The sequence below is a fragment of the Saimiri boliviensis genome, chromosome 8 (genome assembly GCF_048565385.1).
Source record: "Saimiri boliviensis isolate mSaiBol1 chromosome 8, mSaiBol1.pri, whole genome shotgun sequence".
NCBI lineage: Eukaryota > Metazoa > Chordata > Mammalia > Primates > Cebidae > Saimiri > Saimiri boliviensis.
The window spans coordinates 14,704,363-14,718,483 of NC_133456.1; the positions used below are offsets into that span (position 1 = coordinate 14,704,363).

Below are 14,121 nucleotides of genomic sequence, written 5' to 3' on the forward strand. Positions count from 1 at the left end.
TCTGTAGTCCCAGCTACTGAGGAGGCTGAGGCAGAAGAGTCACTTGAACCCAGGAGGTGGAGGTTACAGTGAGCTGAAATCCCACCACTGCACTCCAGCCTGGACAACAGAGTGAGACTCCGTCTCAAAAAAAAAAGTAAAATTTTCAGTCAGGTGCAGTGGCTCACGCCTGTAATCCCAGAACTTTGGGAGGCTGAGGCGGGTGGATCACTTGAGGTCGGAAGTTCGAGACCAGTCTGGCCAGCATGGTGAAAACCTGTCTCTACTAAAAATACAAAAATTAGCCAGGTGTGGTGGTGCACACCTGTAATCCCAGTTACTAGGGAGGCTAAGGCAGGAGAAGCACTTGAACCTGGGAGGTGGAGGTTGCAGTGAGCTGAGTTCGCACCATTGCTTACCAGTCTGGACGACAAGAATGAAACTCTGTCTCAAAAAAAACACAAAAATTCTGTTGTGCCCCTTTGTGGGTCAGTCCCTTCTACATCCCTAACTCCTGTCAACCACTGATCCCCTTTGTGATCCTCTGGTGTTGTCTTCTCCATGATGTGATTTATAATGTGGTGTATAGTATATAGCATTTGAATCTGCCTTCTTTCACTTGTAATATTGCATTTTAGATTAATCTATGTTATTGTGTTTCTCAGTAGTTTTTTTTAAATTGCTGAGTGGTAGTCCATTGTATGCATGCACTATAGTTTATAAATTCATCATTTCATAGACGCTTGGCTATTGTGAATATTACTGCTGCGTACAAGTCTTACCTAAACATACTCCCCCACCCCCATCCCACCCCCCCCCTTTTTTTTTTGAGATGGAGTCTTGCCCTGTTGTCCAGGCTGGAGTGCAGTGGCATGATCTCAGCTCACTGCAACCTCCACCTCCTGGGTACAAGCAGTTCTCCTGCCTCAGCCTCCTAAGTAGCTGGGATTACAGGTGCACACCACCACACCCAGCTAATTTTTGTATTTTCAGCAGACACAGGGTTTGACCATGTTGGCCAGGCTGTTCTCAAACTCCTGACTTCAGGTTATCTGCTGACCTCACCATGCCTGGCCTCTCCCTCATTTTCGAAAGGAAGTTTTGTTGGGGAAATAGTTTCTCTCAACATACTGACTCTATTTATTCTTCAATTTTCTGGCTTCCTTAACTGATTCTGTGAGACTTCATGTAATTTTCATCCTTCTTTAAGTAATCTAGTGCTATTTTCTCTTGGTCTACTTTTAAGATGTTCTCTTTGTATATGGCTTTCTACTGTATGTTTTTATGAGAATTTCTGTTTCTTAGTTGGAATTCATTGGACTTTTGAATTTAAAGGTTTTTTTTCGACTATTTCTCTTCATATCTAATCTCCTTTTTAACCATACTATGGAATTTAGGGACAATAAATTGGATTGAGTACTGGATTATCTCTTGGTTTGTTACTTATTTTGTTTTTTCTTTTAATTTTAGAATTTGTGATTATAGAAATGTTCCCAGCTATATGGAATAGGATGCTATATCTATCTTTAATCTTAAAATTCTAGAAACTAAGAATAGAGATGAAATTATTTTCGTCTCGTTGTCAGTTTCCTTGGGATTCTGTTGTCTGCAAGATGAGCTCAGTAATTTTTAGTATACTTTTTTTTTTTTTTTTTTTTTTTGAGACGGAGTCTCGCTTTTGTTACCCAGGCTGGAGTGCAATGGCGCGATATCGGCTCACCGCAACCTCCGCCTCCTGGGTTCAGGCAATTCTCCTGCCTCAGCCTCCTGAGTAGCTGGGATTATAGGCCCGCACCACCATGCCCAGCTAATTTTTTGTATTTTTAGTAGAGACGGGGTTTCACCATGTTGACCAGGTTGGTCTCGATCTCTCGACCTCGTGATCCACCCGCCTCGGCCTCCCAAAGTGCTGGGATTACAGGCTTGAGCCACCGCGCCCGGCCTTTAGTATACTTTTAAACCAGTGCCAAATATGGTTTGGTGTCGTTAGTGGTTTAGTCATGAGTGACATAATACTTATTAGTGCTTTGATTATATCTGTGATTTAGGGAGAAATGTTTTGTGGTCCTTATTGTTTTCTTTCTAGATATGATACACCAACTTCTAAAAAGAAAGTACGAATTAAAGACCGAAATAAACTTTCTACAGAGGAACGGCGGAAGTTGTTTGAGCAAGAGGTGGCTCAGCGGGAGGCTCAGAAACAACAGCAACAGATGCAGAACCTGGGAATGACATCACCACTGCCCTATGACTCTCTTGGTTATAATGCCCCTCATCATCCCTTTGCTGGTTACCCACCAGGTTATCCCATGCAGGCCTATGTGGATCCCAGCAACCCTAATGCTGGAAAGGTGCTCCTGCCCACACCCAGCATGGACCCAGTGTGTTCTCCTGCTCCTTATGATCATGCTCAGCCCTTGGTGGGACATTCTGCCGAACCCCTTTCTGCCCCTCCACCAGTACCAGTGGTGCCACATGTGGCAGCTCCTGTGGAAGTTTCCAGTTCCCAGTATGTGACCCAGAGTGATGGTGTAGTACACCAAGACTCCAGTGTTGCTGTCTTGCCAGTGCCAGCCCCTGGTCCAGTTCAGGGACAGAATTATAGTGTTTGGGATTCAAACCAACAATCTGTCAGTGTACAGCAGCAGTATTCTCCTGCACAGTCTCAAGCAACCATATATTATCAAGGACAGACATGTCCAACAGTCTATGGTGTGACATCACCTTATTCACAGACAACACCACCAATTGTACAGGTAACTAATTCTGGAACTTCTCTTTTCTGTTTTATGGTCTGTTCATGGGATGTTAGTTAAATCTGGTACAAGGGAGGAAGTGCTACCATGGACTACTTGTATGTATTGTTCAATTTTATATGTATTGGTTATTTATTGTGTGAAATATTGCCAAAACTCGGTAGCTTAAGACAATAGGTAATTATTATCTCACAATTTCCATGGGTCAGAAACTCAGAAGCAGCTTAGCAGGGTGGATCTGGCTCAGGGTTTTCGATGAAGTTATAGTTAAGCTGTTAGCCACAGCTGCAGTGATCTGAAGGCTGAACTAGATATAGAGGATTCACTTTCCAACTTACTCACATCATTGTTAGCAAGTCTCCATTTCTGCCAAGGGAGAACTCTTTGTCATGGTAATATTTTTGTGTTTTCTAAAATCATGGTCAGGCCGGGCATGGTGGCTCACACTTGTAACTCCAGCACTTTGGGAGGCCAAGGCAGGCGAATCACCTGAAGTCAGGAGTTTGAAACCAGCCTGACCAACATGGTGAAACCCTATCTCTACTTAAAAACACAAAAAAATTAGCCAGCCGTGGTGGTGTATGCCTGTAATCCCAGCTACTCGAGAGGCTGAGGCAGGAAAATTGCTTGAACCCAGGAGGCAGAGGTTGCAGTGAGCCGAGATTATATCACTGGGCAACAGGGCAAGATGCCATCTCAAAAAAATAATAAATAAATAAAATCATTGTTTTTTAGATTATACAAGGCAGAACTTATTTTTTATTTTAAGAGATTAGGTCTTCCCCTGACATCCAGGCTAGAGTGCAGTGATGGGATCATAGCTCACTACAGCCTTGAACTCCTGGGCTCAAGTGATCTTCCCATCTCCTGAATAGCTAGGACAACAGGTGTGCATCACCGTACCCTGCTAATTTTTTTTAAGACATGGGGTCTCACTATCTTGTTCAGGCTGGTCTCAAACTCCTGGCGTCAAGCAATTCTTCTGCCTTGGCCCTCCCAAAGTGGTGAGATTACAGGTGTGACCACTGTGCCTGGCCAGCGGTAAATATATTTTAAGCTTAAAAAAAAAGTTCAAAGCATTATCATCACCACATTTTGGTGTCTCTCCCATCACTCCTCTTTATACCTTAAAAATGAATTATTATGGATGTTGAAGTCTCTGGCAGTATTTTCTGCACACAATACTTAGTATTAAACAGTAATTTTTACTTCTGTTCATATTTTCATAATGAAGCTGTATTAAAACATTTGTTAAAATGGCCATGACAAGGCTTTCTGCTTTAATTACTAAAACCCTAACTGTATTAACTACTTTCATTTTTTATGATCCTTTAAAATTTGTCTGGAAGACTTGAAGTTTTTTTTATCTCATGTTGTCCTACTTAAAATGAATTTTTTAAAAGATGGTAAGTCAGACTTTATTTAAAAGGAACCAATGGTCATAAGGAACCACTGTGATGGGATTTTAGAGTGGGGAAAGAGATTTGACTCAATTTCTTAAAATGATCTGTAATTGCTTTTTCAAATTATTTACTGTCTATTATACTATATGTGTGTATGTACATATACATACACATACATAAGTGTTTTAATGGGTATAATGCCCTATTTACTTATAAAGTCATTATCCATTTTCCTGGGGGGTAGTCATTTAAATGGAAAGTTATTTTTCATATTTATAAATAGCATTCCATTAAACAAGCTTATAGTTTCTTTTTCTGCTTTTTATTTCCTGTTTGGTTTAAAATGACTGTTAGAATGTTATAGAAGGCTGGTAAGAATATGGGCATTATTGGTCATCGGGTATGCATTTTCTGGTGTGTATGTGTCGGGGGAGAGAGTATGTTTAATTCTGCCTCCTACAGAATGTTTTGGGTTTTGGTTTTGGTTTGTTTTTCCTCCCTCCCTCCCTCCCTCCCTCCCTCGTCCCTCGTCCCTCGTCCCTCGTCCCTCGTCCCTCGTCCCTTCCCTTCCCTTCCCTTTCCTTCCCTTTTTCCCTTCCCTTCCCTTCCTTTTTTCCCTTCCCTTCCCTTCCCTTCCCCTTCCCCTTCCCCCTTTTCCTTTTTCCCTTTCCCTTTCCCCATTCCTTTCCCCTTTCCTTTTCCTTTTCCTTTCTTTCTTTTTGTTTTTCTGGTCAGAGCTCTGCTTTGTCCATGCTGGTGTTTTTGGTTTTGTTTTTACTGTCACTCTTACTTGGGTATGACCCATATTCTTTCTTGGACCAAGCCATTAGTTTTTAGTTTTTCCCTTAAAGTATATATGAGGGATACAGTAAAAATGGTATATATCTGTCCCCATTCCTATTCCTGAAATATATCTTTAATCTTAGTACTAGAGCCTAGAGCCTAAGAAACAACAATGGAAGGTATCCATTCAAGACTCCTCAGTAAAGAGCTCACTGGTCATTTGGTTTTTCTTATAAAATAAAATTTGGCCGGGTGCAGTGGCTCACACCTGTAATCCCAGCAGTTTGGGAGGCTGAGCTGGGCAGATCACAAGGTCAAGAGATGGATACCATGGTGAAACCCTGTCTCTACTAAAACTACAAAAATTAGCTGGGCGTGGTGGTGCGCACCTGTAGTCCCAGCTACTCAGGAGGCTGAGTCAGGAGAATTGCTTGAACGCGGGAGGCAGAGGTTGCTGTTTGCAGAGGTCGCGCTACTGCACTCCAGCCTGGCAAGAGAGCGAGACTGTCTCAGAAAAATAAATAAATAAAATAAAATCCCTTTATTCCTTCCCAATGAGGAAAAAGTTTCTCTTGGGTTTATTCATTAGCCTAAAGAGCCAAGCATCACAATTTACTTGCTTCTAGTCTTTCAGTCTGTCCCTATCAAGAAGTACTTATTGATTCCCTAATCTACTTTGTGTGTGCTTAAGTAGTAGGTAAATGGGCTGTGGTAGTTCAACTATCTTTCCATTCTCTCCTCTGTGAGATTAGTTGATTAGATGTTAGTGGACTTTGGGGTAATGAGAAGCATAAAGTATTGTTAGTGTGTGTGTTGAGTTCTGGTTTATTATTTACTGTGCATCCTAGAAACAGGCATTTACATTCTTGAATCTTTGTTTTCTCATCTACAGAATGAGCAGAATGCCTCAGGATGGTTTTGATTTGGATACGATAATGGATATTAATAATGATAGATTCAAAGCACCATATACCTTGATAGTTACTTACAGTTATTACACAAATAATTACCTTAATAATACTGAGGGGAGATTATTGACATTAATGGGCTGTGAAATAACATCTGGTCAGGTTCATCCATTTAGTGTATGGCCCTAAAAATCTGACCTCCAATCAGGAGTTCAAGATCAGCCTGACCAACATGGTGAAACCCCATCTTTACTAAAAATACAAAAAAATTAGCTGGGTGTGGTGGTGTGCGCCTGTAATCCCAGCTACTCAGGAGGCTAAGACAGGAGAATCACCTGAACCTGAGAGGTGGAGGTTGCAGTGAGCCGAGATCATGCCACTGTACTCCAGCCTGGGCAACAGTGAGACTCTGTTTCCAAAAAACAAAAAACAAAAAAAAAAAATCTGACCTCCAGGATGAATCCTTGACGTCTGTGTTGTTGAAGCCCAGTGTTAACCATACAACATGGCTGCTGAGAGTTGGCAAGTTATTTTAGCCTTGGTGTTGAAGTAACATGTAACATGATGTAATATACATTTATGTCTACTTATATATACATATTCAGTATCTTTAATATTTGGAACAAATGTGTTATTAGAAAGTGACTGATTTTTAAAATTCTGAGACAGAGTCTAGCTCTGTTTCCCAGGCTAGAGGGCAGTGGTGCAATCTCGGCTCACTGCAACCTCTACCTCCCGGGTTCAAGCGATTCTCCTGCCTCAGCCTTCCAAGTAGCTCACCCCCCACCACGCCTAGCTAATTGGTGACTGATTTTTTTATACAACTGCATACTAAACATAAAAGCTCAATTTTAACAGAGGTCATGTAATTTATAGTGGTCTTGTGACATTAACAAGTGACTTATTCTCACAAAGTTATACTAAATTACATCTCAAGAGTTTGAGTGCTCTGACCATAATTTTTCATTTTAGGTTGGTGCAAAAGTAATTGTGGTATTTGCTATTAAAAGTGGCGAAAACTGTAATTACTTTTGGATTGACCTAATATAAAGTGAAGTAATTAAGATATAACATAGTAATGATTTTTTATTCTTCTAGAAGTGGTGACAGAAAAATTATATTCTTCCCTCTATAACATATTGGGCCTTCTCAGATTTGCTTTCTAATTCCCATTAAAAATCACGTTTTAGGCCGGGCATGGTAGCTCACACCTGTAATTCCAGCACTTTTGGAAGCCAAGGCAGGTGAGCTACCTGAGGTCAGGAGTTCGAGACCAGCCTGGCCAACATGGTGAGACCCCATCTCTTCAAAAATTAGCCAGGCATGATGGTGGGTGCCTGTAATTTCAGTTACTGGGGAGGCTGAGGTGGGAGAATTGCTTGAACCTGGGAAACAGAAGTTGCAGTGATCCGAGATTGCACCATTGCACTCCAGCCTGGACGACAGAGCAATACTCTGTCTCAAAAAAAAAAGTCATAATTTAAAGATACCTCTAGCTGATATATATTTGAGAAACTAGCATTTGTGTCTATACACACACATACATGTATATACGTATTTATATATGTATTTTTTGGAGACAGAATCTGGTTCCATCACCCAGGCTAGAGTGCAGTGACATAATCTCTGCTCACTGCAACCTCTGCCTCCCAGGTTCAAGCCATTCTCCTGCCTTAGCATCACTAGTAGCTGGGATTACAGGTGTATACAACCGCTCTTGGCTAATTTTCTGTAGTTTTAGTAGAGACAGGGTTTTGCCATGTTGGCCAGGCTGGTCTTGAATTCCTGACTTCAGGTGATCCACTTGCCTTGGCCTCCCAAAGTGCTGGGGATTACAGGCTTGAGCCACCGTGCCTGGCTGCATTTGCGTAATTTTAAGTCATTCAAATGGGTGGGCTCTTCAGATCTCATACAGGTTTTTCAGCCAGGCATGGTAGCTCACATCTGTAATCCCAGCACTTCGAGGGGCTGAAGAAGGAAGATCACTTGAACCCAGGAGTTTGAAGCCAGCTTGGGCAACATTGTGAGAACCTGTCTCTACAAAAAGTAAACAAAATTAGCCGGGTGTGGTGGCACATACCTGTGTTTCCAGCTATTTGGGAAGGCTGAGGTGGGAAGATTGCTTAAATCCAGGAGGTTGAGGCTCCAGCCTGGGTACAAAAAACCAATCATTTATGTTTTTCTGTGATACAGAAAAAATATATTCAAACAAAAATTTCATAAAATTTTTTCCTTAGCAAATAGAGTTATTTAACAGTCACATATGTACATGTGTCACAAATGTGCATATCTTCTGCATTATTTCAGTCAAACTGCATATCACTTTCCCCTTCTTGGTTTATAGAAACCAAATACATACTTTCTGTTAAAAGCCTAGAAGTCTTTTTAAAAAATAAGTAGATACTGCTGTTATTAGTATCTCCCAGCCAACATTTGGAACTGGTCTTCTAAACTACAACTTTAATCCATGTGAATCAAATACTAGTTAGTGCCTATATTATGAGCCTTACTTAAACATCTGATATTGTCAGAAAAATTCTTCATGAACATATTGTCATTGATGGCCAAAGAAATTTTGTCCTCTAAAATATTAGCATTTTTCTATTGTAGATTGGAATAATTGAACTCCTCCTGGTCAATCTAGAAGTAACATGTTTTGTCCTGGTGATTTTTTTTTTTTTTTTTTTTTTCAAAATTAGAATTTGAACTAACTTTTTTATTGTTTTATAAAATCAGAATATTAAATGTTCACAGTCAAAATATGTGATATAATTATGAAACCCAAATAAGTGAAGAAACTTTATATTCCAAATAAGTGAAGGTACCAGTAATAGGAAATGAAGTCAAAGAAGTTACAATAGGGTCTTTCAGGGGGCTTTTAGAGGATTTTTGGCTGTTAGACTGGGTAATATGGAAATCCATTGGAGCAGTTAGAATGGAATAGCATGAACTGACGTATTTTAAGAGGATCACTGGCTGCTCTGGGCAAGAAAGATTGCAGGAGTCAAGGGCAAACTAGGAGACTGGCCAGGCATGGTGGCATCTAGGCTAAGCACTTTGGGATGCTGAGGCGGGAGGACTGCTTGAGCCTAGTAGTTTGAGATCAGCCTGGGTAACATGACAAAACATAATCTTTACAAAAAAAATACAAAAATTAGTTGGATGTGGTGGCGAGCTCCTGTAATCCCACCTACTCAGGAGGCTGAGGCAGGAAGATCACCTGAACCCAGGAAGTCAAGGCTATTGTGAGCCTTGGTGGCACCACTGCATTCCAGCCTGGGTAACAAATGAGACCTTGTCTCAGGAAAAAAGAAAAAAAAAAATAGACCAGGTACGGTGGCTCACGCCTGTAATCCCAGCACTTTGGGAGGCCGAGGCAGGCGGATCTCGAACTCAGGAGATCGAGACCAGCCTGACCAACATGGTGAAACCCCATCTTTACTAAAAATACAAAAATTAGCCAGGCATGGTGGCACGTGCCTGTAGTCCCAGCTACTTGCGGGGGAGGCTGAGGCAGGAGAATTGCTTGAACCTGGGAAGCAGAGGTTGTAGTGAGCAGAGATCATACCACTGCACTCCAGCCTGGCAACAGCGTGAAACTCCATCTCAAAAAAAATAAAAAATAAAAAATGTAGGGAGACCAATGGTAGTCAAGGCAAGAGAATATGGTCATTTGCACATGGTATGAGTAAAGGGATAAGAAAATAAGACAGGCGCAGTGGCTCACATGTATAATCCCAGCATTTTGGGAAGGTCAGTTGGGGGGAATCACTTGAAGTCAGGAGATGGAGACCAACCAGCCTGGCCAACATAGTGAAACCTCATCTCTACTAAAAATACCAAAAAAATTAGCTGGGCTTGGTGGCCTACGTCTACAATCCCAGCTACTCGAGAGACTGAGGTACGATAATTGCTTGAACCCAGGCAACAGAGGTTACAGTAAGCCGAGATTGCACCACTGCACTTCAACCTGGGCAACAGAGCCAGACTTTGTCTCGGAACAAAAAAAAAAAAGAGAGAGAGAAAAAATATATATATATATATAGGTTGGGTATCCCTTTATCTGTAATGCTTGAGCCCAGAAGTATTTTGGATTTTTTTTTTTTTTGAGACGGAGTTTCGCTCTTGTTACCCAGGCTGGAGTGCAATGGCGCGATCTCGGCTCATCGCAACCTCCGCCTCCTGGGTTCAAGCAATTCTCCTGCCTCAGCCTCCTGAGTAGCTGGGATTACAGGCACATGCCACCATGCCCAGCTAATTTTTTGTATTTTTAGTAGAGACGGGGTTTCACCATGTTGACCAGGATGGTCTCGATCTCTCGACCTCGTGATCCACCCGCCTTGGCCTCCCAAAGTGCTGGGATTACAGGCTTGAGCCACCGTGCCCGGCCGGATTTTTTTTTTTTTTTTTTTTTTTTCCAGATTTGGGAATATTTACATTATATATAGTTACCAGTTGAGCATCCCTAAGCAAAATCAAAAATATTCCAGCAAGTATTTCCTTTGAGCACCATGTGAATGCTCAAAACGTTTCAGATTTTATAGCATTTAGGATTTCTGTTTAGGGAAATCAGAAATGTTTATGCTCAACCTATTCATAAATACAGTCATGTGTGCCACATAATGGTGTTTTAAACGGTCTACAGCAGATGGCATTTACAACAGTGGTCCTCATTAAAATTATTATGGAGTTGAAAAATTAAATTCCTGTGGCCTTATGATACCTTGATCTTGACTCTGTGTAGGCCTAGGCTAATGTGTGTGTTTGTGTCTTAAAGTTTTTTTTTTTTAATTGATACATAATAGGTGTACGTATTTCAGGGTACATTCGATTATTAATATATTCATATAATTTGTAAAAATGAAATCAGTATATTGAGATATCACCTTAAATATTTGTCTTTATGCTAGAAACGTTCAGTTATTCTCTTCTAGCTATTCTGAAATAGACAGTAAGATTATTGTATAGATACCTTACTGATCTATCAAATATTTGGTCCTGTTTCTTCTATCAAACTGTATGTTTGTACCCATTAATTAACCCTTCTTCACGCCTCCCCTACCGTGTGTCTTAGTTTTTAACAAAAAAAATTTAAAAGTTGGCTGGGCGCGGTGGCTCAAGCCTGTAATCCCAGCACTTTGGGAGGCCGAGGGGGGTGGATTACGAGGTCAAGAGATTGAGACCATCCTGGTCAACATGGTGAAACCCCGTCTCTATTAAAAATACAAAAAAGTAGCTGGGCGTGGTGGCACGTGCCTGTAATCCCAGCTACTCAGGAGGCTGAGGCAGGAGAATTGCCTGAACCCAGGAGGCGGAGGCTGCGGTGAGCCGAGATCGCGCCATTGCACTCTAGCCTGGGTAACAAGAGTGAAACTCTGTCTCAAAAGAAAAAAAAAAAAAATTTAAAAGTTAGAATATATATATGTATTTGGAAAAAAACTTTTAGAATCAGAATAAGGATATCAAGAATATATTTGGACAGGTGTGTTTATCTCACACCTGTAATCTTCACTCTAGATAGGGCAGACATTCTTAAACCTATACTTCTAGATGTCTGTGGGATGATCTTTACCCCAACATGTTTATATGCAGCTGAGTAGGGTGGCTCACACCTGTAATCCTTGTACTTTGGGAGGTCAAAGCAGGCGGATTGCTTGAGCCCAAGAGTTCGAGATCAGCCTGGGCAACATGGCGAAACCCCATCTCTGTAAAAAATGCAAAAATGTTAGCCATATGGTGGCATGCACCTATAATCCTAATTACCAGGAGTCTGATTTATTTATTTATTTATTTATTTATTTATTTATTTATTTATTTTTGAGACGGAGTTTCGCTCTTGTTACCCAGGCTGGAGTGCAATGGCACAATCTCGGCTCACCGCAACCTCCGCCTCCTGGGCTCAAGCAATTCTCCTGCCTCAGCCTCCGAAGTAGCTGGGATTACAGGCACGCGCCACCACGCCCAGCTAGTTTTTTGTATTTTTAGTAGAGACGGGGTTTCACCATGTTGACCAGGATGGTCTCGATCTCTCGACCTCGTGATCCACCCGCCTCGGCCTCCCAAAGTGCTGGGATTACAGGCTTGAGCCACCGCGCCCGGCAGGAGTCTGATTTATTATCTGAGTAGATTAAGTTAATCCAGAATACCAAATTAGCTATTCTTCTTTTCCTTTTTCCTGTGTCCTGTCAAAAATTACTCATCCAGAAACCTGCTAGGTAGCTGCATTGCCTATTCAGACTACTTGAGTTTTTACTGGTATCATTTGGAATTATAGTTGATATTTCGAGTACTTACCATTTAAGGTTTCTGAATCGTTTCACCTGGTAGAATCTCAGTCTGTAGGACCAAAATCTGTCCTTAAGTACAGGATACATATCTATTCAATTCCTTAGCAGTTATCAGCTCTTAGGACAGCAAGGCTATTTTTTCAGTCTTCTTGTCGCCTCTTCTTTAAGCAGATTTTCTATGATTGAGAAATAATTACAGAGTGGATTAAAGCCCTAGCATAGTACTTATTTCTTACGAAACTCCAAGTATGGGCAGTACCTGCTTTTGATGGCGGTCAGCACTAAATGAGATGCCATATGTTAAGGGGCTTCTTGCATCATAGAACACTGTGTAAGTTAGTGTGTGGTGAGAATTTCAAATGCATTGATTTTGCTGTCTTTCTGCTGAGGAGTTTTATCATAGAAGACTAGAAAAAACTTAAACAAATGTGATCATCTTATTTACTGTGATTCATACCTTTTGACCTTTTTTGGTCCAAACAACCTGTTTGTCATTACAAGTTGGTAGCAAAAAGCTTCCTGAAAAGAGCAGCGTGGCACTGTGTCTTGCATATACCAGGAGCAGAACGTCATTATTTTTGCATATAAAGACTGTCCAACTGTTTAGTTTTTAGTGTCATTCCAGTGTCATTGAAAGCTAAACAGTTGAAAAGTTTCTATGAGCAAAAAAAAAAAAAAAAAGTTTTTATTTTCTTATGATAAAGTAAAATCAAAGTAAGCGAATGAATAGGGAGTTAGTCAGAAAAGAAACCATGGTGTTTGAAAATAAAATTTTACACATTATGTCCAAATATATATACAAAAAAATTTTTAAATGTTTTGGGTATATCTTTATATAAGATTGCCAACTTGGAAGTCAGTTTCTTTATTAAAGTGACAGAAATTTAAATTATTAATTTCTTCATTTTACCTTTCAGAGTTATGCCCAGCCAAGTCTTCAGTATATCCAGGGGCAACAGATTTTCACAGCTCACCCACAAGGAGTAGTTGTACAGCCAGCTGCAGCAGTGACTACAATAGTTGCACCAGGACAGCCTCAGCCCTTGCAGCCAGTAAGAAATATTTCTGTTGTTAAAACTAATTGACTGTCTACTTTGTCTTTAGAAGGTTTTCTTTTGTTTTGGGTTTTATTTTTGTTTTTGTTTTTTCACATGTTCTGTGTTTATTTGTTTTTGAGACGGAGTCTCACTCTGTCGCCCCAGCTAGAGTGCAGTGCCGTAATCTTGGCTCACTGCAACCTCCACCTCCTGGGTTCAAGCCATTCTCCTGCCTCAGCCCCCCCAGTAACTGGGATTACAGGTTTACACCACCACACCCAGCTAATTTTTATTTTTTTAGTAGAGACAGGGTTTTGCCATGTTGACCAGGCTGGTCTCAAGCTCCTGACCTCAGGTGATCCACCCACCTTGGCCTCCCAAAGTGCTGGAATTATAGGTGTGAACCACTGCCCCTGTCCGGTTTTTAAATTTGTGTAGCCACCAAATTTACCTGAGCACCCTGAGGGCATGAACTCAACCATGCTGTAAAAAACAATTTTTTTTAATTCTCTGGAATTTACAGTTGTGTTAATATATGTATTTTGCTCCTAGGAGCCTTTTCATTTGTTATTTACTCTGACCTTGTGTTTTTATATTTTTGAAGCGGTAATTTTCTTCTTCTTCTTCTTCTTCTTCTTCTTCTTCTTCTTCTTCTTCTTCTTCTTCTTCCTTCTTCCTTCTTCCTTCTTCCTTCTTCCTTCTTCCTTCTTCCTTCTTCTTCCTTCTTCTTCCTTCTTCTTCCTTCTTCCTCCTTCTTCCTCCTTCTTCCTCCTTTTCTTCCTCCTTCTTCCTTCTTCCTTCTTCTTCTTTCGCCCAGGCTGGAGTGCAATGGCACCATCTTGCCTCACTGTAAGCTCTGCTTCCCGGGTTCAAGCTGTACTTCTGCCTCAGCCCTCTGAGGAGCTGGGACTACCGTGTGCAGCTAATTTTTTTATTTTTAGAGATGGGGTTCCATCATGTTGGCCAGG

At 41.0% G+C, this 14,121-nt stretch overlaps 1 protein-coding gene across 4 annotated transcripts in view; it reads left to right on the forward strand.

Annotated features, from left to right (window-relative positions):
- Window positions 1–14,121, forward strand: part of SETD2 (SET domain containing 2, histone lysine methyltransferase) — a 153,229-nt gene that overhangs the window by 107,594 nt on the left and 31,514 nt on the right. For all 4 annotated transcript variants that reach the window (XR_012518725.1, XM_039477412.2, XM_074403960.1 and 1 more), the window contains 2 exons: window positions 2,066–2,735; window positions 13,034–13,168. Coding sequence is in view for 3 of the 4 variants with exons in the window: in XM_039477412.2 (XP_039333346.1) it covers window positions 2,066–2,735; window positions 13,034–13,168 (805 nt within the window). In the remaining variant the exon portion in view is untranslated. The remainder of the gene's footprint in view (window positions 1–2,065; window positions 2,736–13,033; window positions 13,169–14,121) is intronic.